This window comes from Ovis aries, chromosome 16 (genome assembly GCF_016772045.2).
Source record: "Ovis aries strain OAR_USU_Benz2616 breed Rambouillet chromosome 16, ARS-UI_Ramb_v3.0, whole genome shotgun sequence".
Lineage (NCBI taxonomy): Eukaryota > Metazoa > Chordata > Mammalia > Artiodactyla > Bovidae > Ovis > Ovis aries.
The window spans coordinates 31,660,695-31,688,541 of NC_056069.1; the positions used below are offsets into that span (position 1 = coordinate 31,660,695).

General features: G+C 41.3%; 1 protein-coding gene across 12 annotated transcripts; it reads right to left on the reverse strand.

Annotated features, from left to right (window-relative positions):
* On the reverse strand, nucleotides 1-27,607 carry ZNF131 (zinc finger protein 131). Of its 12 annotated transcripts, none has more exons than XM_042233816.2 (8): nucleotides 27,385-27,607; nucleotides 26,331-26,469; nucleotides 25,259-25,360; nucleotides 18,146-18,290; nucleotides 7,311-7,671; nucleotides 6,986-7,208; nucleotides 2,540-2,670; nucleotides 1-1,862 (listed from the first exon to the last, which is right to left on the reverse strand). In XM_042233816.2, exons 2-8 carry the CDS (start codon nucleotides 26,452-26,454, stop codon nucleotides 1,176-1,178), a joined length of 1,773 nt encoding a protein of 590 aa, XP_042089750.1. In that variant the 5' UTR covers nucleotides 26,455-26,469; nucleotides 27,385-27,607; the 3' UTR covers nucleotides 1-1,175. The 12 variants fall into 12 exon arrangements, with proteins under 12 accessions (XP_042089750.1, XP_060256436.1, XP_060256435.1 ...); XM_060400453.1 differs by having other exon boundaries at nucleotides 27,232-27,607; XM_060400452.1 differs by having other exon boundaries at nucleotides 26,991-27,607.
* Between the last annotated feature and the right edge of the window lie 240 nt (nucleotides 27,608-27,847).

The window sequence follows — 27,847 nt, forward strand, 5'->3', positions numbered from 1 at the left end:
TAATTTTAAAGTTTACTTTAAAAATGTAAATATCTCCCAATATTTAACAGGTAAAGAAAATAGCATATTGGTTTATTTTCTGTTTTTGTTATATTTTATTTACCAAGTAATACTGATTAAAAATATTTACACACCTACTTTAAAGTCCACAGTTTAGCACTCTTATTTGTATGGCTTTAAAAGTTATAGCACAAGATCTTTACATTAAGGACTGGGGGAAAAGATTCATTCAAAACAAAGCCTGATATATTATATACATGTTTTTCTCTGTACTTTATTTTAAATACATTAATTTTTAAATGATGCTCATCTTGTTTTCATCTGGTGGTAAAATATTAGTGCAACTTTTCATCAAAATAAAGTTTACCACAGATATAAATGAATTTTCCCAATTGAAAATGGCCCTTCAGCTGCCATTAAATGAAATTTCTCAACCTAAGTGAAAAAGAATTGGAAGCTGTCATTATAAGAAAAAAATATATAAAGTACTACAGCATCACCTACACTGCTTACAACACAAATTTTAAAAGAACTAGAGATGCTTTATAGGAGTTTAGTTGGTTTTGAAAAGGCACATGGGTGTGTGTGTGTGTTTTTAAACATTCTAGCAATTTGCCACCACCACTGTTTCTGTTGCAGAGATGACGTCTATGACCATCAATCAGGGCAGACAAGAATGTTGTTCGAACTAAAGGAAGCCAGAAGCCAAAATTTAACTGCACAGTAACAATGCACTTTTCTTCATGCAGTCTTGTTTCCTATATATTCAAATTTTCTAACATGCATCAGAATACATCAACTTGTATTCTAATGATTTTACGTTTGATTTTACAACATGGGGGGACGGGGAACTTGAGGAAGGACATGACCAGGGAAAGAGAGTAAGAACTCTTACGACAATGAAAATATACATTCGTACCCAACTATATAATAAGAATATAATCCATTTAAGTTTTCCAGAAATATACTTCTCAAAGCTTCCCATTCACTTATGGGAAAGATCCCTCCTCTGTGGCAAGTGGGGGGAAATCAGTCTGTTTCCATAGAAACAGTTCAGCACAACAGGAAAGAGTTTCACTTTGGTCCACATGTCTGTTAGCATAACGACAGTCACACTGCCCATCATCAGTTCAAAAACCCAACACATAAATTTAAAAATATATGCATTTGTTATTTCATTCTAAAACTGGCACAGGTGTTCTGTTCTCATTTCCTGCCTTTTCAGCTTGGGAATCCACTGTTGATTTGGTCTCTAAATCCTCAGCATCTTCGTGTTCTTCTATAGCAGCCTCGGCAGCATCTGCTTGGGTAGGCTCTCTCTCCTCTTGGTTCATGATTTCAGGGGTCACTTGATCCAAGTCTGCTTCTAGAAGCTCAGTTTGTACTTCCACTGGCATCTGATTTACCCGTTCAACATGCAGCTCCTCTACATGGACTTCAGTACCTTCTTCAGTCTGAATTCGCCCCACTTCTAGATAACTTACCTGGACCTGCTCTGGAAGCTCACTCATGTGTGACTCATGCACTTGGCTGTCTTGGAGCAGATCTGGATGGACCTGTTCCACAGTTACTTGTGCTGAATCCACCTGAACCTGGAGCAGTGGTAACACATGCACCTTCCCAACTTGTTCTATAATAGTCATTGACGTCACAGGTTCAGTTTGCACACGTGTTTCTACTGAAAGAACTTCTTCAGTTACCAGGCGCTCTGAAATATTATGAGTATCACTGAGATGCCTCCTCAATTCATTTCCTTGCATAAACCACAAGTCACACAGAGTACAATGGTTGGGTTTATCTCCAGTGTGTATCACCAGGTGATCTTTGAACTGGTCCCAGCTGTTAAACACACTATTACAGACCTGAAACAACCAATTAGTTACGTGTTAACACTTACATTCAAACTGAAAGAAATATGGGATGCATTTAATCTGTGTAAGGAAAAAGTTGCAGATTTTTCTGAATATGTTATAAATATAACATCTGTAATATAGTCTAAGGGATTTCATAAATCTTTTGTTTATTTGACCTTTTAGCTGTTGTAGTTAACAACTTAAATCCTTTTTGGGAAACATTTTAATATTTCCTTCATTGTTTAAATGTCATAAATTCTAGGAATATAAATGTAACACTATTATACTTTCTTATATAATATCAACATTAAGAATAATCTCACCATTTGGAATAAAAACACTAACCAAGGAGGAAGAGCCCATTACAGCTAGTCTGCCTCTTTCACCCCATTCCAGAATTCCAATGACAGCTCTATGGTTAAGAATAACCATAGTTTCACACTACTTCTTACTTAGGACATAATGTTAATAACATTGGTATCATCTAGGATTGGATAAAAACAACAGTTTCCCTTATTTTTATAAGGGAAGACAATTTTATAAGCAAGACAATTATGTTCTTTACTCTTATCTCTTTCTGAACTGTCAGCGTCATACTTTTGGTCTAGGCTTGTTACTTGTCACTTCTAACAATTTCCAACACAGACTTCTTTGCTCAGGACAGGGTACACCACATTCACACATACCTGACATTCATAAAGCTTCTTTCTCCCCTTTTTTGCTCCCACTCCAGTCTGGCATGCAGTCAAGTGACATTTGAGGGTACTATTTCTAGCAAATCGTTCATGACAATTTGGACATTCAAAGGGTTTTTCACCTGTTAGAATACAAAAAAATATTGACAAGTCAAGAAAAACAGAAAATGCAAACCGTCTTTTTCTTTTTAGGTAATTCTGATAGGACTGTCTTGAATGGAGGAGCAGAATTTATAACTTGGATGTTTCCACCACATCTAAAAGACTATTCTAAGAGGCGGAAATACAAGTTTTTAATGATTCTTATAACTGTGCTCTGGCAAAGAAATAAAAATTTGGATCTGAATGTTGTTCCATGCCTTTGCATTTCTTAAAACACTGTCTATTTTCCCTTAGATAAAAATCAAAGTCAAATTCCTTTTCGGGGACATGCAGCCCTCTCCATTCCACAGCAATTTTTGAGCACTTATTGTATTGCCAAGCCATGTGCTAGGTAATGAAGATAAATTGTCTTTATTTTTAAAAGTTTCGTATCATAGGCCAGGGTATTTCAGGAAGGTGAAATACATGGACATAAACAAATGCAATATACCACAGAAAGCCTGTTACAGAGAAGAGGGCAATGAGAAATGGGCTGTAGTAGCACAGAGGAGTGATGGATATGGCGGGTGAGGAGTAAGACGGGAGGTATCATACTGACTCCCAGATCGCTGGTTTAGAACACCAACCAGAATAAAGAACAGAGATGTTTAAGGAGGTGTGGAGTAGGGTATGCTGGGGAAGATTATAAATTCAGTTTTGAGTCTGGTGAGTTTGAGGTACTCAGAGCAAAGTGGCAAAATCTGGTAGACAGAAGAACACTAAGGAAAATTAAGGAAGAAGTTTCAGGAAGATGAGGTAGTAATGACAGGTAGGGTAACAATAGGGGTTTGGGGTATGCTAGCAAGAACACTGAGTGGTATGGGGCAATCAGGAGCCACACTACAGTGGAGGTAAGGGAGAGTGAGTGAGGCAAGTCAATGAAAACAGTCAGTACAGAAATTCTTTCAAGAAGGCTTGGAAGTAAAGAGAAGTGGCTCAATGAGGACAGGTCAATAAGAGGTTCCTTCAGCCAGAAAAGAATCATTACTTATTTGCTAAGGGAGAAGGAACCAGTGGAGAAGGAGAGAGCAGTAGGAATGGCAGGTGAAACATGGTTTTGGAGGAGAAATTGAGATGTGGGATTTAGGATTGGCCTTGAAAAACAGGGAAATATCTTTCTCTGTAATAAGAGAAGGAGACAATGAAGGAACCACACAGATTTCTCCACAGCTAAGCTGGGATGTGGACAGGGGCTCAAGCACTGCACTGAAGGTCTAGAATGGCAATTAGGAAAGGAAAGATATAAACCAGAAACCAAAAGGCCTAACTTACTGATAAGAATTTTTGCCAGAAGTGCTCAGCAGGGAGCAAAAGTAAATGACTACAATAATTCCAGGATGCAGGGTTCAAAAGCCAAGGAAATGTGCTTAGAGTACAAGAAAAAGTGACTCAGGAAGTATACGATGAGGATAAGATGAAGTCACAAACAGGCCAACAAATGAGGTTTAGAGGATACAGAAGGACAAGGCGGCTAAATGAGGTTAAATGAGGTAGAGTCCCACAGCCAAAGGAAGGAAAGCAGGAGAGAAGTCAAGAGAAAGGATGATGCCTGGAGCAAACAAGACTAAGATTTCAGAGGTGGAGCCTCAGTGATGACCAGGTCCCAGACGTGACCCTCATACTCACGTGGACCTGACACAGTCAAGGAATAACTCTGAGCTGTGTTTTTTCCCTGAAAAAACAACTATAGCTTATTTTTTATATAATTTTCATAAGATGAAAAAATTAATGAGAGAAAAGACCTAATCACCTAGAATTACTGTTGGTATAGAAACTCTTTTACAACTCCGCAAATGGTGGACTATTGCTAACGAGAACGGTTTTAATAGTGTATAATTTGTCACTATAAAATGAAGCCTATAAAAATTGTTAACTTATTTAAAGGGCAATTTGATAATATTTGCCAAGATTTACAATGCACATATCCTTTGACTTGGCAACTCAGTCAAAAATTGAGTTACTTAAACATGTACACAAAAATTATGTACAGGTATGTTTACTACAGCACAGTTTGTAATGAATGGCAAAAGACTAGCAACAACCTAAAATTGTATCATCATGAGTGATGAAGTAAATTAGGGCATGCCTGTAACTGAAATCCCATGTAGTCACAGTGGGAAAAAAAAAGTACATTTATGAATGTTTCACATATTTAAAAAATTTCAAAATAAATGGTGTAACACTATACTGTATGCTCCTGTTTGTCTTTCTTAGTCTAGAAACAGTAACAGATTAATTATACTTTAGATGTGTAAAAAGTACAATCTTCAAAGTGCTTTCGATTTCTCTTATTTGTCACAACCCTGTAAAGTAGGTGTCATTATTCTTATTTACACAGATAAGGAGAGAGATCCAAGGATAAAGAGACAAGTCAAGTTCATCAGGCTGACAAATGTCAGAAATGGAGCCTGGGAATTCCCTGACAGTCCAGTGCTAAGGACTCCACGCTTTCACTGTGGGACCCGAGATTCAATCCCTGGTCAGGGAACTAAGATCCCACAAGCTGCACAGTCAGGCCAAAACAAACAAACAAAAAAAACCTGGAGCCTGAATCTAACTCTGGTTTCCAAACCCACATTTTTTCCTAGAATTCCATATTACCTCCTTGGAAAACTAGGCAACAATCATTTGAAAACATGGTTACAGGTCATCTTTAGGTTCTTTCACCCTGGGTGTCCCACAGGTACAGCTGTACGTGTATTTGCTCTCTCCCCTCATCCCCCAATTTTACCCTTCTCTATTTTTCTAACTTAATAAACTTTTGATCACTAAGCCACCCAAATCAGAAAGCTGGGATTCACCTTCTCTTTTACCCCTTACTTGCTCAGTCATGTCCGACTCTTTGTGATCCCATGAACTACAGCCCACCAGGTTCCTCTGTCCAAGGGATTCTCCAGGCAAGAATACTGGAGCAGATTGCCATTCCCTTCTCCAGGGGATCTTCCCGACCCAGGGATTGAACCCAGTCTCCTGCATTGGCAGGCAGATTCTTTACTGTCTGAGCCACCAAGGAAGCCCCTCTTTTACCTCCACGTCTCACCAATCACCAAACCCTGTTGACTCTGCTTACTTCACGTTACGCCTTCAAGCCTTTACTATATTACTGCCTTTATTCAACCCCTCATCCTTGTTTAGATTACTCAAACAACTTCCTAACTAGACTCAGTAGGCTTCACCCACTCCAATGCTGCCAGTTCTCTGTCTCTAAAGCATAGATTTAATCAGAAATCTCCCTGGGTTAAATTTCTTAAAAGTGACCCAGTCTTCCAAGATAAAATCTAACTCATTTAGAGCATTTATCTAAGATAACTACATGATCTTAGCCTCATCTCCCATCACTTTCTCTCTCCTGTCCTTGAACCACTGGCAGATGATCCATGATGCCAAAGTGCATATCATTCTGTCAGCCCCAAAACTCTTCAGCTGCATCTCCTCGTGTTCCTCTAATTGGACCCAATTCTCCAGCCATAATAACCTGCTAACAAGTACTCCATATGAGTGACTTTTCTCTCCTCATGTCTGTACACTTAGCTTCTTTTGCCTGGAGGGCTGGTCTCCTGGCTAACTCCTTTTCCTTGAGAATCATCACAGGATAAACCCTCTAGGAAGCAATCCTTGTCTTCCACCATAAACAGCATAAGCACGCATTCCCATAAGACTCTGTGCTTACCTCTATCAGCACTTAGCTGACTGTGCCTGCTTGTCTCTCTTCACAAAACTTTGAACTCCTTGAAGGTAGGTATGCTAAATCTCCATGACCTAAAGTACAGAAACCTTACCCTTTTCATCTCCCTGGCTGTCCACCAGTCCTGACATGTTTGCCTTGGAGAGATGAGGGAGATGGGCAAATACTCCCTACCTATCCACCAGGTCAAAACAGATAAGCAAATGTTCGCAAAGGTATAAACATGGTTGGGATTGTTTGTAAATGTATTCATCCATGTAATGTGTTAACATAAGGCAGATAAAGTAAAAACCAGTTAACAGTGAAGTTTCATATAACTAAAATTTCATAATTAATAATCTTTAATAATGATTACAAACAGTGTTTATGTATATCTTTTAAAAATACAAAAATTGGCAAGGTGTAAGAATGACAATTAACTTCAAAGTTAATACTGATTTTGCTTTGATAGCATCAATATCAACAAACTAGTATTATAAAAACACTGTGCTCAGCCTACACATTAGGAAACACACAAAATGGTTTCTATACGCTAAAAAAGAATTTAGACACTCAGCCTGAAATGAGTGTGGAAAAAAATAAACTTCTAATATAAAATATTTGTTCCTTACCTGTATGTTTTCGAAGATGCTCTTTAAAATGTCCAAAGTGGTCAAACTGCTTCTCACAGTACTGACATATGTGTATTTTTTTCCCAGTTCTCTGCTTCTTACTGACTCCACCTTCTTCAAGGTGGTAACAACTGAGGTGCTGTTTCCATGCGCTCTCCCGAAGATACCTTTTATTGCATATTTCACACTTGAAACTCTCAGTGGAGTGTGATTTCATGTGTTCCTTAAAATGGTAAAACAATTTAAATGAACGGTTACATTTCTCACAATGGAACAAGTCCTTCACATGTGACAGCTGAAGTTCCACAATTTCAATACCTTCTACCTGTTTGCTTGTGGGGTCAGATGCACAGCCGTCTTCATCTTTAATCTGTCCTTTTCTATCGCCTTGGCGGTACTTGCTGGTAATATCTGCCAACAATGCCAGAGCGGAATCATCAGAGGAACCTGTGCTCTGAATGTACTTTATGGACTGCTTGGCAGAAGCCACTTCCTCCAATGTTTCGATGCCTTCATCTTCCACTTCGATTGTGCCTTCGGCAATCTCCACCTCAATTTCAACAGGTTCAGATTCTGCAGATGGCAACGACTCAGTGATAACATTTGAAGTTTCTGCAATCTTTCTTTTTTTTGCTTCACTTTTCCCTGTGGTATTTTCCTCTAGTGGAGCTGAGTTTTCTTTGTTTCTGAAATACATAACACAGGGGTTTAAAAATTCTCTAAGACCAATCAATCCAACTAGGCTTTTTGGAAGAAATTGATAAGCTGATAATAAAACTTGTATGGAAAGGCAGAAAACAAGATTCCTAGACTTATACTAGCTGATATCAAGACTGATTATAAAGCTACAAAATTTAGACAATCTGACTGGCAAAAGGATAGACACGGAGATTAACAGAACAAAATAAAGTTCAGAAATAGACTACATGTGTATAGTCTGTTGATTTTTGAAAAAAGGTTCCAAGATGATTTAATGGTGAAAATATATGACAGTAGTGTTGGAACAATTGCTATCTATATAGGAAAAATAAACCTTGTCCCTTACTCACTTAACATACACAAAAAAATTAAAAATGGATCACAGACTTAAATGTAAGAACTATACACTTCTAGAAGAAAACTGGATAAAAATCTTTGCAACACTGAAAGAGTTCTTAAGTAACACGCAGAAAGCAAAAACTCTGAGTAAAAATTGATAAGATGGTTTTCATCAAAATTAAAAACTTTGTCCTTTGAAATACATAGTTAACAGGAAGGCAAGCCACAAACCAGAAGAAAAATATTTGCAAACATATTTGTCAAAGGTTTTATATAGAGAATATAAAAATTCTTACAATTCAATAAACTCAATCTCTTCAGACAACTGTTGGGAGATAATTCCCCATGAGTCCCTCGTGTTTCTGCATATCTTGTGAAGACAGCTTTGGTTCTGGACTATTTTTCAAAGGTGTTTGCAGAAAGGCCAACAGCCTGGGAATACAGAGTGGCTCCTCTGGAGAAGACAGCTTTACTTACTGTCCATATAATAATGTACCTGCTATGGGACAAAGGTCTGGCAGGTTTGTCTGCAGCCCATTCTAAAAGACTTTTGGTTTCCCAAGCTGGGGCTTCTTCATCTGTGATAAAAACCAACCACATGCAGGCCACTTTATGTCACCTCTGGGACTCGAGGAAGAGAAAAGTGGCACAAATAGAGTGATAAAGTCCTTTTTTCTGACCTACGAATCCTGTTATCTTCTATCAGCATCCGTGAAATCATGGCAGGATAATTTGCTGGCTTGCAAGTAGGGTAACATCTCTGATCCCTCACAGATCTTGCCAGATATTGGCAACCAAGAACAGGATGCTGAAAAAGACAAGACTTTCTGGAACAGGAAGGATGAGACCTCACAGAGCAAATGGAATTTGAGGAAGTCTACTGGAGCTGGCATCAAACATGTTTACCAAATTGTATGGTCAACTGGGCAATAAATGGTTCTTTACTTACTTGCCTACTGCTCTGAGTTGAACTGTGCACCCTCAAAAGATATGATGAAGTCCTGACCCAATAACTATGAACATGACCTTATTTAGAATGTCTTCGCAGATGTAATCAAGTTGAGGTCATCAGAGCAGGCCCTACACTATGTCCTCCTAAGAAGGACATTGGACCCAAAGAAGAGAAGGCCATATGAAAACACTGAGGGAAGATGGCAATGTGAAGATGGAGGCACAAACTGGAGTTATGCTGTCACAAACCAAGGAACACCTGGGGCTACCAGCCTACGAGAAAGGAGAAAGTCAAGTCACGGAAGGAAGGATTCTCCTCTAGAGGCTTCCAAGGGAATGTGGCCCTACCAACAGCTCGATTTAGGACTTCTAGCCTCCAGAACTGTGTTAAGACACGCAGTGTGTGGTACTTTGTTATGGTAGCCCCAGGAAACGAAAACACCTATGAATAAGGAAAGGTATACTCTTTTGAAAAAGCCATCACTGCAGAAGTCAAGTCTCAGTCAGTTCAGAGGCATAAACCACATGGCCCCAAGTGGAAAGCAATGCGGATGGGGCTGTTGAATCAAGAGAACGCCCAAACAGACACTGATGGGGTCTGCAATGACCTTTCTGCCTGACACAGGGCTTTGAGGGGAATGAAAACACTGGAGGTTTGTCTGGCTGAGCCACTCGCAGCTCAGGTGCTGCTGGAAACCAAAATGTATCTGGCTCACTGGCACAGTCACTTTCTCTCTCCACAGCACTTCCCCTTCTACCTTTTCCCTTTGCCCCTAACTTGACTTAACCTGCTTGGAGAAGGAGAATTACAGTTGAAGCCAAAGTTTCCCTGCTCTCAAAGGCAAATAGTGAAGACACTATACACATCCAAGCATGCTGAGGAAAACTCAAGGATGGTAAAGACACAAATTGCCACAGCTCTGTTATAGTCCACAGATGTCCAACTCACCATCCCATCTCTCATCCTTAGAGAGGAGGTGCTTGCATTCAAATGCTTGGGTTTGGGCAAGGTCACAGAAGGAAAGGGAGGCTGTCCTTTGGATGGAGCTGATGTTACAGAAAAACTCGAATAAACATTGTGGCCAACACAATATATACTGTCACTGTTTTGACATCTGAATGCACAGCAGGATTGGTATGGCATGGGCATTTACTACTTTCCTGTAAGTACCAGTGACGGACCATCTCAATCGAGAAAAGCCACATGTAGAGAAGAGACAATGGAAAAAACTCCCCTAACATTAGCCACCAGTAGCTGGGTCAGGATTTAGCACAAGCGTCTCTATCTCTTGATGTATATATTGCTGATATCCTATTGACTGGCAAGCCCGAAGTCTCAGTCTGAAAAGTCCTGACTATAGTGTCACGACACTTCTATCAGCAGAGACTGCTGCTAAGTGATTACGTGAAACTCGCTCAGTTGTGTCCAACTCTTTGTGACCCCAAGGACTGCAGACCACCAGGCTCCTCTGTCCACAGGATTCTCCATTCAAGAATACTGGAGTAGGTTGCCACTTCCTTCTCCAGGGGATCCTCCCAACCCAGGGACTGAACCTGGGTCTCCTGCATTGCAGGCAGACTCTTTACCATCTGACCCACCAGGGAAGTCCAGAGACTGCTGATAAATCCCAACAAAATTCAGAGGACTGCTCACCAAGTAAAATTTCTTGGGACTAGATAGGCAGATTGACAACATTCAATTCCCTCCAGTAGTTAAAAACAACAACAGCTTCTCCACCTCCTCCCTCTTCCCTCCAAACATGAGGCCCAGTATCTCACTGGATTTTTAGGTACTAAGGAAAGCATGTGCCTCACCTGGGCACTCTATCAGTACTTTTTTCTGTACATCAGTCAATCTGCAAAGCAGCACCTTTTAAGTGGGCTCTAACCAACAGGATGCACTTGAAGTTTCCATCTAACTGTGGCACATTCCCTACCTTCAGGGACCCCCCTAGTCTAATGACCTCTCTGAGCTCTAAGTCTCTGAGACTGACACTTTTTGCAGATTACAGCTTCTGCTAATGGCAGGCTGTCTCCCCAGAGTCAGTCCTTGGATTTTGGACTTGCCAATTCCTTGACATGGCTATGAGGTGCACTCACTTTGACAAGAAAGGGTTAGGTACTATTTGATTCTTGTTAAAAGTGATGCCTGATCCATGGAAGCTTTGAGGCTCTCCAGCCTGATATTGCCATTTGGGAGTGTTAACTAAAACTTAATAACTATCAAGGTAAAAGGTGCCCAAACAAGTCTCACTGGTCACAAAGAAATAGTTACATTCAAGAAAGCAGTTGAACTCTTGGCTTTACATGAAAAAGTGGTAGCACCCCTGCTGCCCAAAGAAAGCCACTAGATCAATAGGGTTTTTCATTCACTGGTAGCCTAGCTAAGCTGAAGGCTGATGGTATTCACTGGGTGGCCAGATGCTCAGTACCAACTCTGCAAAACCAAAAGTGGTTGCTCAACTCAGAAGGCAGAACTCAAGGCTGTATTCGTCACTCTGGATGACACTCTCCACAATGAACCTTGGGATACTTTTACTGACTCCTGGACTATTGCAAATGGCCAAGCTGTCTGGGAGACCTGGAAATCTTGGCAGATTAAAGACACCCACCTTGAGGGTCAAAACTATGGAGACAAAGAGCTGTTGATCCAACCATCTGAGTAAGTAGTTTAGATACTCATGGTAAAGGCCTGTTTTCTGATGATACCAACTGGAATCAAGTTGCCTATCAACCTATACTGCCCAGACTTCCATCCCCGTCGCCTAAGTCCCACGTTATTCTGAACATGGGGACACACCCACCATCAGAGACTGAGTAGAAAGTTAAGGGCCCTGTGCTTCTGAGGGAGACGTTACTCCAGCATGTCAGACTTGTGACACTGGCCAGCAGTTGGCCTGTCTTATGGTGAATGAGGCCAAATCATACAGGGCATTGTCTCCAGCTGTTCCTGGCAGACTGACTACACTAGACCTTTTGACCCATCTCAGGGCTATATGCCTCTCAACTACTGACACTTTTTCAGGGTATGCTGTTGCTGTTCAGGTCTGAGCAGCTGGTTCTGGCCACGCCATAGGGCTCTTGAAACTAAGCTGTGTCATATGTTTAGCTTTCTGGACCACGTGCAGTCTGATACTGATGCACCAAATGCTACTCAATCGGCTGTTAGTCAAGGTATTGTTAAACCTTTCAAGTTTTCTACCATCCAGATACTGGTGTTGTAGAGAACTGCAGCAAATTTCTCAAACATTGACTCAAAAGACTTTCTGACTCCACTTCCCTCACTTCTGCCTCGTCCAAAAATCCAGTAAGGCAGTTTAGTCATCAAATCCCACTATCCCCAGAACCATCTGTTTTGGGCTGCCTCCTGGGTAAACGATCAAGGCAAACGGAGTGGGAAGTTACATAAACCTCAGTGGAAATGCAGGGTCTGCTGTGACCATTCTTAGACATGATCTTCTTCCTTCTGCCTAATGGCAACGTGGGGCCAGCCTGGTCAAAAGTGGGCCTAGCAGATTTAAACTTAGTTCCAGCTCAGCTATCTGGATTCTCTTATGGAATGGACATCATCTTGGATCCTAAGCATAATGACTACTTGGTTGAATCTACTGCTTGCCAAGTGTTCTTAGATTGGTCCTCATGACCAAGGTAGAAGACATAATAGCTATCTTAAGTTTTATAAAATGTCCTTGTCCCTGACCATTCCAGATGAAAAGTCTGGGTAAGAGAAGGAGAGAACTGGAAATGGGGTTAAGTTACAGCTACTAGAATGGCACACACTGGTTTTGTGGGGATAGAGGGAGAACCACCATCCTGGAACCTGGAGAGAAAACCTTGTAGACTCCAGGAGGTACAGGGGAGGAAGGGACATTCGAGATCTCTGTCCTTCAGGACTGCTCTGAGTCTTCCTCAGGTAGGAAAAGGCTCTGGTTCAGGTTTCCTCAAGTGCTGCAACTTGCAACTCCTCAATCTGTCATCTCACACTGAGGATTCTGACAACTCAATCACCACCTCAACTTTATCAGGAAGAATTTTGCAAAGAGCAGGGGATGGCCAAGACTTATAAGTCTCATGCAAAAACACCAGATGTTTGCCCACTGCCGTTACCAAAGCTGAGGCTCAGTTCATGAGGCACCTGACTGCCACTCAGCTGGCATTCAGGTGCTTGTGATAAACAGAACGGATTAAACTGGCTGCCCTTAGACATTCTCTCCAAAAACAAAGCCTAGACACAATCATTGAAGCTGAGCTGGGAAAAGGAGAGGCCATGCTGGTGACAACATCAACCTGTGAGCAAACTGAAGAAGGTCATCCCACTTTGGGGGCACAAAAAAATTGTAAACAACACTTTATTCCAAAAGCACGTATGTGTTCCAAGAACTGTACTTCTTGTATGAAGTCAGGTACTAACTTCCTTCCCTCCCTATAAATGTCTTGCAACTCTCAGTGGGAAGAAGACACCATCCAATGTTTAGGGAAACACCACTGGCATTTCAATTTAGTTCTCAGATGACCACATATCTCTTCAAAATGAGGAGGCTACTCAAATAAAAAGGTGGTACAAAATTTGTGCCTGACTCAACACAATGTGATCAATGATACCACTTGGGCTCTGGAAGGTATTCATTTTGGCCTCAAATCACTAGCCAAGGTTATTACGGAGGCTACACTTGCCCTAGATGTCCTCCCTGTGGACCAATAATGAGACTGTGCAATTGCTAAAACATCTTGCTATACTCAGATTAATGCTTACAGCTAAGTGGAAAAGGCAATACAGAAACTAAAGGAGAAAGCCACCTGGCCTTCTAGGGATTTACTCAGTCGGCTTAGTGCAGGACCTTAGAGGAGTGGGTGCACAGTTAAGCTTAGCACTACAGGGTGGCCACAGCCTGCTACTTGGAGTTCTGCTGAAACAGCTGTCCTAATTAAATCCAGTGTGAGAAAAACTGAGTGGATTTGGTCCAGGTCCCCTATTGGTCAGATTAATCCAGGTGGCTATGCAGCAGCATACTCATGAGAAAATTCACCAGAAGCTGCGTGCAGAAAAACCAAATCGTGGAAGAAAATTCTCCATGGAGCCCTCAGATTTCTGCATATCTTATACACAAACATAAGGCCAGTCTTGTTCTGTCTTCCAAGTTGTCTATATAGCAAATTACCTTACAAAATAGAACCTTTCTACCTCCAGAATGGAGGACAATTATTTATTGTCCAGAATAATAAAGATAATGGCCCCTCTGGGGAAAAACCTGGGCAGGTTTGCTTGCAACTCGTTATGAAAGATCTGGGTTTCCTAAAGCCCAAAGTTTCTCAACTGTGATGTAAATCACTGAGAGCACAGTACACACCAAGGTGACTGCATTATTCCACAAGTGACTCGGGGTATGGAGGCAAGAAAAATTGATATGAACATGAACTTCAGGCTGTTCTGTATGCTGTAAGAAATAAAGTCCTTTCTGACTCATGAGTTTCATGTCTTCTGCCAGCATCCATACTTATAGATGGCATGCCAACTTATTAGCTTGCAAATAGGGTAAAATCGCACACCTGTCACAGTTCTTGACAATATCCCAACTTTAAAAATGGGCAAAAGATATCCCAAAGAAGATAAACAGATGGCAAAGAGCACATGAAAAAAGGCTCAACATCATTAGTCATTAGGGAAATGCAAATTAAAACCACTATATACTTACCAACTTGGCTAAAATAAAAGTCTGATCATTATCAAGTATTAGGAAGGCTGTGGAGCAGTTGGAACTCTTATACACTACAAGCTGGAATGTAAAATGGCTCATCACTTTGGAAAACAGTTTGGCAGTTTCTTAAAAGAAACTAAACTAAACACATCCACCATACAACCCAGCTATTCCACTTCTAGGTATTTACTGAGAGAAATGAAACCATATATACAAAGACCTACAAATATTCATAGCCATTTCATTTGTAACAGCCAAAAAATGAAAATAAAATCTAAATGTCCATCAACAGATGGTGTATGTTAGTCGCTTAGTCATGGCTGACTCTTTGCAACCCCATGGACTGTAGCTGGCCAGGCTCCTATGTACATGGAATTCTCCAGGCAAGAATACTGGTTGGAGGTTGCCACTCCCTTCGCCAGGGGATCTTCCCAACCCAGGGATCAAACCCAGGTCTCCTGCACTGCAGGAAGATTCTTTACCATGTGAGCTACCAGGAAAACCCAGATGGTATATTCATACAATGGAGTTAACAGTCAGCAATAAAAAGGAATGCACAACAACATGGACAAACCTCTAAAGCATGAGGCCAAGTGAAAAAAGTCAAGCATGAAAGACTACACTATAGAGGAAGCCATTTCTACAACATTCTAAATAAGATAAAGCCACAGTGATAAAAATCAAGATCACTGGTTGCCTGGGGCTGGGGATCAGGGCTGACTGCAAAGTCATAAGAAAACATAGGGAGATGGGAATGTTTGTGGTGGTGTACAATTAACAAACTTCAAACTTTACATTAAAATAACTGACCTGTATTATGTGAATTATATTTCAAACAGCTGAGAAAGAAAACATCTATAAGGCAACTGCTGTTTCCTAACAAGTAACAGAAACCTTCTCATACAGTTTTAAATAAAAACAATGATGCAATTTCAGCAAAATAAGATCTGAGAATCTTCTCCAGTGCCATTCAAAAAGTTTACCATTTATTTCAAAAATACATGCATACTGCAAATGCTAGAAGAGCATTTATTCACCTTCTCTATCTGCAATAAGATATACAATAACCAATAGTTATACAATAAGCTTCTCAACATAGAGTTGCCTTCACTGGTTGACTTAACACAACTAAATTATGCAATTTTATTCCTAAATTGTATAATATTGACATACACATAACCTATTAAAAACAGCCAATATGTAATACTGCTATCTTCCTGAAGAACTCTTCAGACTATACTGCATGTATAACTGGTTCATCAACAATTCAACATGCCAACATATTTATCTTGGCAAGCGCTGATGGCTGTAATTACTGTAAGGACCTCAGTCTTATAATAAATCCTCTAAAAGGTTCTGAATGGCTGCACCCAGCTGTTCTTACCCTTTGACTAGAAACATAAACTAAGTTAAATGCCTCCCAAATCCAACTTTGTCCATTGTCAGAGAATATGTTTTGATGTTCTGCTACTCAGGACTTCCCCTATAGTGAGATGCTACTCACTACCCCAAGCAGCAAAGGGACCACACAGAACTTGTTTTCAGAGAGTTTTCAAACAGGATTTAACCAGAAATCTGATGCTGCCAAACCTACCTCCACTTTAACACAGTATGATCTAATCAGGTACATACCTACAACACACCTTTATTTTTGCCATCCAAATCTCAGCTCTCTCTGCAGAAGAATGCTGGCCTGGTTTTAATCATTCATAAATGTTTACTGCACACAAACCATGTGCCAGATGCTAGTCACCAGAGAATATATACACACCAAGCTCCTATCAGAAAGCCTACTCTTGAACTCTGTCACCAAACTAATTAAAAGCTTATTAGGAAAAAAAGTATTTTTGGATAACTACAGTTCAATTATTTCTAAATTATATCTAACTGAACCACATCAGGGAGTCAGACTAAATCATTTTGTCCCATGTGAAACTGATTTTTACCAAACTTCACCTTCATGTTTTACCAATGACCTGTATCGAGGGTCCTAGGAAACAGAGCCAGGAGCTACCACCAATACTACATGCCAGACTCCAGGCTAAGCACTTTACATTCATTCATTCAACCCTCACAAATAATCCTATGTAGAAAGGTCCTTTATTATCCCCATTTGACAGATAAGGAAACTGTGCAGCTGACAGGAGGTGGAGTAATTTCATTAAGGCCACACAGTGGCAGAGCTGGCATATTTTCGAGGCAGCCTGTCTCCAGAGCTCTTGTTCTTACTTACTCATTACAGTGCCACTATTCATTATGTAAGATGTTGAAGTATTTATTCATGATACCACTTAATGTCTTCCTAATAATTTCCTAAGAGAAATTGTGTGTTTTAATACCAAGAATGGCTCCTAAGCAATTGATCTGTTCTCATCCTATAACCATAAATAATGTAACTGAGATTCACTCATGTCCAACTCTGAGACCCCATGGACTATCAAGTCCATGGAATTCTTCAGGCCAAAATACTGGAAGTGAGTAGCCATTCCCTTCTCCAGGGGAATCTTTCCAACTCAGGGATTGAACCCAGGTCTCCCACATTGCAGGCAGATTCTTTACCAGCTGAGCCACCAGGGAAGCCCTCTTTTATATTAGATGCTTCAGAACTCAGAACTACACTTAACCTATCTGGCAAGTACAGACTCAAATGGCATGTATTTTTGCCACCGTATTTGTAATGTCATTGATTATCACCTCACCTGGCCTATTTCTTGTATCTTCACCAACTTTCTCACTTATTTTTAAACAATACCATGTTAATCTTTGTAAGCCAAGCATTTTTTAGACTAAGTCTTGGTACAAATAATTAACAACTTGACTCCACAGAACAGTGTATAGGAACCCAGAAAACTCCTTAAAAATTGCCCAGCCCTTATTTTATTGGGGCTTTCCAGGTGGTGCAGTGGTGAAGAATCTGCCTGCCGATGCAGGAGACGAAAGAGACATGGGTTCAATTCCTGGGTCAGGAAGATCCCTTGGTGGAGGAAATGGCAACCCACTCCATATTCTTGCCTGAAAAATTCCATGGACAAAGAAGTCTGGTGAGCTAAGGTCCATGGGGTCACAAAGAGTCGAACACGACTGAGCATGAGCATGCCTTATTTAATTAGAAATAAAAGATGCTGCCTTTGTTAATATTAGGACAGTTTTTACTATAAGGACAAGAAATCAACTGTGAGGGAAAGAACAATCAGTAACCGGTAAAACTAAGTGTGCTAAATCGCTTTAGTCATGTAAGACTCTTTGCAACCCTATGGACTGTAGCCTGCCAGGCTTCTCTGTTCATAGTATTCCTCAGGCAAGAATACTGGAATGGGTTGCATTTCCTTTTCCAAGAACTTTACAGATCCTTAAATATATTCCTGATTTCAAACTATCAGTTGTTTATGACATGACACATATGATAAATTCTTGACTAAGTCAGGGTGAACATGACTGAAAGTAACTATCTGCGCCTCATTAAGGAAATAATTACCTGACTTCAAGGGCTTTGATAGCTTCTAGCATCTGTAGAAATTCTGCTGCTTTCCATACATCATTGGCTTCTTCTTCTCCTTGTATCATTAACTTTGCTGTATATGTGAACTCAATCAAATGACGAAAGGCCATTTTACTAACACCTGTAAAAAGGGATGTGCATTAACATGTATTCACATTGATTCAAATCTTATAGCACTTAGTAATGGGAATAAAAAGAAGCCCAGTGTTTGAAAACTGATTAGCATTTGTCATTTTAGAAGACGACTTCTGGGTAGAATTCTTATTTATAGCACAATATTATAGCCAACTTCAACACTAACTAACTAGCAAACTACTTTAAGATCTTTCCCAAAGATTTCCTAAGGCTCTTACAGAACAGTAAATCTATCACTCAAATGGGCTAACTATTACATCAGAAGTTCCCCTCTTGCCAGGGAGCTCTGTGTCAACTCAGCTCCAAAATCATCAATAGCTTTCCACAGCTTAGCAAATAAAGTTCATTTCAAGGTCCTTCACATTATTTTTCTACTTACCACTACTTTTCCCTTTCAAATTTTAAAATGTATCAAACAGACATTATATGTTGATTCTCAAACAAACCCTTCACTTTCTAAGCACTTCCTTGCCTTTAACACCCTCCTTTCCTGAATGCTTAATCACTTTATTTCTGGACAAATTCTATGACCCTTGAGGGCCCAATTTTAATGCCATGTCTTTAATGAACCTTCTTTAATACTTCCCTCAGGCTGAACTCTGAACCTAGTCTGAGAGTTAAAATTCATAGACAACTGTTGACTGCAAGTTACTTGAGAATTTCTAAATTCACCTCACAGTATCTAACACAAAGCTTCCTAAAATGAAAGCACACAAATTTGGTCTAAATAAAGGCTAAAGCCGTTTTTAGAATTAAGCTTCCATAATTCCAAGCTTTCTTTACAAGCTCTGTGTTTAGATTTTGGCCCCAAATGATACTGTACTCCCCTGAGCTCTTCAATGCTGCGTAATATTGTTTCAGTCTGCTAATGCAAGGTATGAAAAGCTGCTGACAGGAACAAAGAGAAACCTCTTTACTGGCTTTTTTATGCTAAGAAATGCCTTAAGACCAAACTGCACACAATATGCACAATTACAAAACAAGAATGTCCTCCAGCAGTCCAATGGTTAAGACTCCCAAGATTTCACTGCCAAGGGCATGTGTTGTTAGATCCCTGGTCTAGGAACTACGATCCCAAAAGCCACTTGGCGCAGCCAAAAAAATATAAACATATTTTTATGTCCTTTCAATGCAATTTATACACCTGAATGTAGCCTTCCAGGTAACAGTAAGAAAGCTGGTGGAATATCTACCATCCTCTATCTGTGTAAGGAAAAATATCACTCAGGAAGTCAGAACTTTCAAGTTTTAGTCTAGGCTCTCCATGACTTGTGCAATGTGGGACAAGTCAGAATCTCTGAGAGAAAACTCATCTTCAAATTGCCTGACAACAATATGAATACTGAAAAGCACTATAGAATACAATGTAACTTCACCAAGTTACATGCTACCAAATAAGCAACTAAAAATAACTGGATTCACTGAAGGTTAATTTTATTTGGGTCTCCTAGTTTTTTTTGTCTTTTTTTTTTAATATTTAATTGTGGCACACAAGATCTTCAATCTTCATTATGAACGCAAGCTCTTAATTGCAGTATGTGGGATCTAGTTCCCGAGCCAGAGGTTGAACCTGGGCTCCCTGCACTGGGAGCACAGAATGCTAGGGACTAGACCACCCAGGAAGCCCCTCTCCTGGCTGTCTTTTGACGATGTTATTCAAGAACAGCCTGAGGAACAGACAACTCGATTTTGCTTCCTTTTTTTAAAAGATGTTTTGACCAAATACTTAAAAGTGAATCAAAAATTTTTCCTATAAACGTGTATATTTTTCCTGAAGTAGAATGAAATTTTGGTTTTTAGTTAAATACACACACTATATACATATATATACTATATATATCAGGCAGGCCTCTAAATACTTTACAAATTATCAACTGACTTAATCTTTATAACCACCCTATGAAGTACTATTATAATCTCCATTTTAAAGAAATTGAGGCACAGAAAAGCTAAGTAACTCGCCAAAGTCACACAGCTATTAAGTGATAAAACTAGAATCAAATCCAGATGGTCTGGCTCCAAAATCCACGAGAAAGATTACTGAACAGGATGATGCTAAGGAATATTCCTGCTTGGAAGAATCTGAATATCCATGGTCTCACTCACTACGGGACTGCAATCTCTTACTCATACTTACAAAGTCCCCCACATCTCTTAAAATCAAGTTTCCAATAAATGTGGCAGCAAAATTTGATCTGAACTAACATGAGGCTATTTATCATCTTTATCCAACTTACAATAAATTTTAATAAGCTATGTTGCTTATTAATAATACATTGGATTATTATTATTTGGTTATAGGATACTGCCCCAGGCCCCACTGGGAGTACTGCGGCATACACATAGTGGATTACCTTAGGAAATTCTATAAGTTAGTAATTTCAAGAAACATTTGACCTTCAAGGATTTGTGGATTTAGCTCCCAATCTTGGTTAATCAGAGTCACCTGTGACTTAAGCATGGGTTCCTCATCTCCAGAATCACAACTGGGGTAGTGAACTGTTTTTTATAAGCACCAAGGTGCTTCTTACATGGCCAGTTCAACACTGGTCCTAGGAATAAACCACGGACCTGACTAATTAGTTAACAGGAGCCAAACTTACAACACCTAACACCTGCCCAGGTAAGTGAAGGGTTGGTAGGTAATGCACAGCCCTGCAAAAATATTTTATACTCCATCAGGACTAATAGGCTAACTTTCAAATTTCAGCCCATTTTTTCAATTCCTTACTCCTTTCATAATAAAAGTGTGCAAGAGAAGACAATTTTTTTAAACAAGGTATCTCAGAAAAATGTTAATACAAACACCTTAACCTAGGTCATTTTTCCGAGGGTGGAGGGCATTCTGGAATTTCTTTAGTCTTATAGAATTCCCCAACTAGTGGAAAACTCCTACTCAAATAGGATGAATGAACATGTCCTTGAGCGTTTCTTTGTTGATATTAGGAGCTAAAATTTTGGACAGAGTTGCTGTTTGAGAGAAACTAGGTGCTTATGGATCTGTGGTTTCAGGGGAAGTAAAGAATGGATTTGGAAAATTGGAAGCTCGGTTTAGGAGAAGGCTGTTGTGTTCCAAACAAGGAAATCAATGACTGTTGAAGATGTAATATGGTATGAATCTAAGTCACAAAGCTTAGCTGGGATGCTTCTCAGTTGAAAAAACAATTTTAAGTCAAAGGTGAACCTGTAGTCCTAATCAAAGATAACTCACTTCACCAAAGACAGAAAAAGCAAAGAGCTGGCTCAACTTGCATCTATGACAGTTCATACTCATAGAACATATTACAATTTAAATTCCCTTTTACAATTTAAATTCCCTTTATATACGCTGGGCTTCCCTGGTGGTACAGAGGTTAAAGCGTCTGCCTGCAATGTGGGAGACCTGGGTTCGATCCCTGGGTCGGGAAGATCCCCTGGAGAAGGAAATGGCAACCCACTCCAGTATTCTTGCCTGGAGAATCCCATGGATGGAGGAGCTTGGTGGGCTACAGTCCGCGGGTCACAAAGAGTAGGACACGACTGAGCAATTTCACTTCACTTCACTTCACTTTCTATTAGGCTTGCTTTTACAAAACCCTAAGGCAGTGGTTCTCGACACTAGCTGCATACTGGACTTATCCTAGGGCAGTGCTGCCCTAACTCTGCTGTTCAAAGGAGTCATCTGAGGATTCTGTTCTGATTCAGTAGAACTAGGGTAGAGCCTGAGAGTTTACAGCTCCCACACGATGCCATGTATTCTCAGACCACACCCTGAATGACAAGGACCTAGAGAACTTTGAAAGACAGATGCTTGGACTTCAGCCCTCAAAGAGTGAACTGATCTGGAGAAAAACCCTGGCTATTAGTACCTGCAAAAGCTCCTCTGGTGCTTCTAATGTGCTGCTAGATATAAGAACTACCACTATTTTACAGATAGGAGTTCCAGTTTTAGCTACGATGAAGAAAGCATACTCCATCCTATCTTGTCCATTGATACAACTAAAGACCCTGGACAGAACATCTAACACAAATATAAAAGGACTTTGAAGAAAAAATAGAAGCAAAGAGCCTGGGGAGAGAAAAAGAACTCAAAGAAGAGCAGTGAATTTCCTGTTTTATATTTTTCCTCCTCCATAGCACAGCCTGAGGACAGTAAAACTCCCGTAACTGGGTAGTAGGTGCTGACAGAAAAAGTTCCAAGAGAACTAGAGAACCAGGAAAGGAGATGGAGAATGTGTGGCGGTGGGGAGAATAACCGGTTTTTATTCCTCTCTCAGCTATTCCCCAGTTAGAATGCTGCATAACTGTGGCTAGCTGCCACCAAGCAGGCACCTAAACTCTATGACAAAGTTCCTCTGGCTGAGAACTAGGAAAGAGACAATCATCTGAAGAGACAGAGAATTCTTGTTATTTTCCTCTCTCACCATTTTACCCAGGAAATGGATCCTATCACAGAAAATGTAGGAGACCACAGAGAGGCTAAATTCCCAGTTTTCCAGCCAGAGGACCAGGAAAGGGAGCTCTGGGGAGATAAAGTATAGAGAAAATCAGGAGGGGGAGCTGGTGAAAAGTCCTTTAAGCCTGTGTATGCAGTCTTGAGCATACTGCCTAGCTACAATAATGGGAGGTAGCACAGCAAAGGCTCTGAGAATTAGACTGTGTGTGGACTACCACCCAGGTGGGCACACCTGGGGCCTAAACAGAACAAAGGTGTTAAGAAGTAAATTGGAATTGGATTCGCAGCCCATACAAGGCAGTTTGAACCTAATCAGGTTGACTGCCAAAACAAAATAAACCACAATCAAATCAGTAACAGTAACAAAAACCAAAGCATTTTCCAGAGATTCTAACAGATTGCAGTGTTAAAATATAATATTCAAAATGCCCATGACATCATCCAAATTTACTGGACATATTTGCAAATTAAAAGAGAAAAACAGGAAGATGTTCAGTGTTACACAACTAACAAACAGTAAAACTAAGACTACAACCCAGGTTTTCTAAGTGCATGCCCAGGGCTTTCTCTACAGCCAGGTGACCTAGCCAGATAGTAGTAAAGCAATTTCAAAGTTAAAGGCTTAAGAAGACACTGAGCCAAATTGATTCTTTAAACCTGGATCTGACAAATAAAAACAAAGAATGTTTTTACATGTCTCCTTCTTACTTTCTATAGTTTAAATACTGAAGATTGTGTGTCCTGTACTATAATGGATCCTGACCCAAAGATCAAACCCAGGTCTCCGGCATTGCAGGCAGACTCTTTACCATCTGAACCATCAGAGAAGTACCTATAATGGACATAGCACATCAGAAATATAAGAAATAATTCCAAAGTGATTACTCTTGAGAAGAAAAGACCCTACTTCTTCAGGTAGGTCAGTATTCCACACTCCACCAGCAATACATATTTCTAGCCCTGGCCACTTACTTTTTGACTTAGGATTCTGCCCAGAAGTTGTCTCCTCTGTGAAATTCTTCCTCTCTCTAAGCTACTAAACCACTCATCCTTCTTCTTCCCTTCTTACACCATTCTGCAATAAAATTCCCTGCAACATTTTTTTTTTTTTGCACTCTTCTACCTGTTACCTACCCATGATTAAATTTGGAAACTCTTAAGGGTTGTCTTTTTAATCAATTTCTCATTTCCTGGATCTGGCATGCTATTAACAGGTATTAAATTTGATAAATAGCCCCAATTTAGTCAACTTTGGCAATGCACCAAACACTACGCCAGGCACTCTGCACATGTTAATTCAATTAATCATTAGTACAAGCTTACTAACAATCACACTTCTCAGATGAAACAGCAAATATGCAACTGAGGTAAAGTAACCTTTCTTGGGTCTCGTACCTCAGGTGAATATCTGGATGTAACTTTGCCTTGTAATAGAAAGAAATACATATAGGATCCTGGAGTCTCACTTTAGTTATGTTTTGAGAATTTCTGTTATGCCTGTGCTCTCTCCATCACAGATATCAAAAGATAATCTATCTATGGATATCAGTTAGAACTCTAGATAAGCTGGCATTATCAAAGTAAGAGGATCTTTTAACTCTTAGTCTTCTTTACTCCCCTAAGCACCAAATTTTTCCAAGGGAATACTGTTTCTAGGCAACCCATTCATAACAGAGAATATATCCATAGTGAAAGGGATACAAAACCAAAATTCAAGAACCCCATATTTATGTAAGAAAGCTGATTCATTTCCTACAATTTTGGATTGGGGGTAGAGAGCTACGTATTATAGTAGCAGAAAACAAAAGCATGGGAACAGCATAAACTGAATCCCTTGCTAGGTAGGCAAGCTTAGGTAAGTAACGTTTTAGAGCCTGTTCCCTGATATGTAAATTGGAAATAAAACAACTTACTTCAAAGGATAGCTGTGAAACTCAGAAAATGCACACAAACAACACAGCATAATACCTAGCACTTGGTGAACTATTATTACAAAAAAAAACAACAACAAGAATAAAAATTTCTATTTTGGGACATTATGTAGTGGATGACCCCTTCCATTCTAGACCTTCTACAACCACTTGAACTTCTTTTAAATGTCACTTTAGTTCATCTTTCCTCGCCTTTTCCATATTATAGCAGCTCACTTCACACTGTGCATGTCACGCTAATACCGAGGCCTGCAGCATCTTGATCAGTCTAAAACATAAGGCCACTAAATAAGATGGAAATTCACTTTTAATACATTTTCAAAAGACTGTGACCACTGGTTTTAGCAATGAAAAGGGCTCGTTTAAGAGACCAACAAATACCATTTAACCTAAGTTTATCCTGGAAGATCATTTCACCGAGCACGTTACTAAAAGTAAGAATTCTCAGGTGTCAAAAGAACAATTTATCCAGTCACCTAACAGGAACCATTCGTACCTATTTCTCATGGTATTTTACTAAATTACTGTCTAAAAAACTTCATCAAATTATAATGTTTGCTAAATAATGTATTTAAAACAAGCATTTACCTTCTATCTCCACCAAAGGTTCCTGAGTAAACTCCTGAAAGAATTTATAGAAGAACTTGCTGCAAGCAGCCAAAACAGCCTTGTGGGCCTTAAAATGGTGTCCTAGAGAAAAAAAACGCAATCATCATGTTCACAAAAATCAAGCATAATAAAACAAGTTAAAAAATTAAATTAAAATCTTTCTTAATACAATTTTAAAAACTATATTCTGGGCAGCTATCTTGACAAATCTGAATCTCGATTAGACATGAAGCCAGATCTTTACTTCAGAGGTCTTACTTGTTAAGTCAGTTTTATAAAGGACACCTTACAACATTTTAGGAGGTACCACTTTAAGTCAAAAGCATCCTATTCAGTTGAAACTTCTAAATAGAAACTTAACTCAAAAGGTTATATATCATCGGAAAAGAAGAAAAAAGCCACAGAATAAGCACTAAGCTGGGTGTGTTTACTATGAAAACTGCTTTAGGATGCCTAATATTAGGAAACTCAACTTACAGCAGACCTATAACAAAGATTAGCTTGCCTTAAGAAGTCAGTTTTCACTAAATAGAAAAGACACCTAAGCTGTGTTTGTCTCCACTGTAATGACAACTCTCAAGACTGGTAAATACCCCATTCTATTTTGGGGGTTATCAAAGCAGGTACCAGTGCTGCAAAAGAGTCTCTCACATTCTACCTCCAAGACCATTTGGGAAACTAGAAAGAATCGACACTTCGCAAATGACTCCCGTGAGTGACTGCTCAAAGCAGCTTAGCAGCAGAAATCTACTAACCAAACATTCAGAGACATCCTCCCTAACCCACGCCCTCATCCTGCACTGAAGTGTGCAATAAGAACACTTGAAAAGGCTGCAAGAAGTTAAAATGCCATGATTACGTGGAAAGCGTGACCAGCCTTCTGCAGCATGGTCTCTGTTAAGAGATATTGTTAAGTGTCCTCGGGTCCGAGAGCGCACCCTCCACAGACTTTCGGTAGGTAGTCTACAGAAGGTGGGTAAAAAAGGCATGTGGGGGAAGGGAAGAGATCTGAAGGCACAAACTTAGCTCCTCAGCCCACCACCCTGCTTACCGTCGACAATCAGGGTGATGTCAGTAAACCGGTCCTGCTCTCGCTGTTCATTCAATCGGTCCAGGATCATTTTATGATGTTCAGGGAACTCCTGAAGGCATTCCATCGTCTCTTCGGCCTCCATGGCCGTCCAGTTGCTCTACAAAAGAGGAGCATGATAATGTACACCCATGAGCTCGGGCTGAGGAACAAAACCCCTAAAGCATAAAATAACAACAAAAAAAACAAAACCCCAGCAACGTGAAAGAAGGGGGGAGGGTGAGGCAAGAGGAGAGGAAGGCGAGGGAAGAAAGAAAGGCGAGCCGGGCGGCCGCCGCGCGTTGGGGGCCGGAGCCGCGGCCGCGGGACTCCGAGCCTGACCTAATTGGAGTCGGGAGACGCGAGCTGGAGCGGGGTGGGCACAGCGCCGGAGGCTCCGAGCGCCGGGGCGCGCAAGTCCGGCAGGGGAGGAGACCCTACAGCCGCCGCGGCCCGCTAACGGCCCGCCAAGCCCCTCGGCCCGTCCCTGGCTCCCGCCTTCCCGGGACCCGGTCCGGCCCGCGGCCCACAACGACTCCCGGGTCGCCTCTCCCTCCCCCTCCCTCCCTCTTCTCCCCCTCCCCGACCGGGCCGGCACTCACTCAGGGAAGGAGGAGCGGCCCGGGCCTGCGCGTCACTTACGTCGACGTGCTGCGTCACGGCGTCGGACTCCGGCTGACGCGGACGCCTAAGCGCAGACTAGAGAGCGGGAGGGCCACGCCCCCGCCCGCCCTCCTCTAATGGCAGGGCGGAGCTAACCGAGCGGATTTGGCTCTCGCTAAGCCTAGGCCGCTCGCGAAGGGAGGAGGGAGTGCAGCTGAGGCGGGGTTAGGCCGGTTTACAGCCTGGCTTTGTCGGGGGTGGGGCTCCACCTTCTACCCACCCGCGCCACACTCCAGGTGTGAGCACTTCCGAGCCGGACCTCAGAATAAACTCGCAACCGGTTCCGGGTGTGTTTTATACCGCTGCCCACCCCCCCACCACCACGCCCCGCCCCGTCCCCTTTCCTCCCGAGGCCTAAGTCTGGCCGCCTTACCTAGCTCACGATCCTCCCTCTCTCCTCTCAGTCCTGAAAGCTTTTCCTTCTCTGCTCTCCCCTCTCGGGGCGAAACTCGCCCCGCACGTTTCCCTACCGCTGAACAGGGCCTCTCCAGCCATTTCCTCGCCAGTGTCCGGGCGCTCCCTCTGCTTGGGTCCGGCCGGCGCACGTGCGCTCGCTCCGACACCCGGTCGGCCGCGGCGCGGGCAGCGGCGGCCACGGGCGCGAGCACGTTCCGGCCGCCTAGGATCTTCCTCCCGGGTGCCCGCCCTCTCTGTGTACGGCGGGCAGCGCATGTTTGGTAGAATTAGGTCCTGTGGCTGCTCGGGTTATTACACGTGGTGCTGTTAACTGCAGCTCACCACTCCCCAGGTCCCGCGCTTAAAGAGGCCAGTGACCCATAGTCAGCCCCACGTGACTGGATCATTCATTCGTTCCTGGGGGGGGGGCGGTGGCGGGG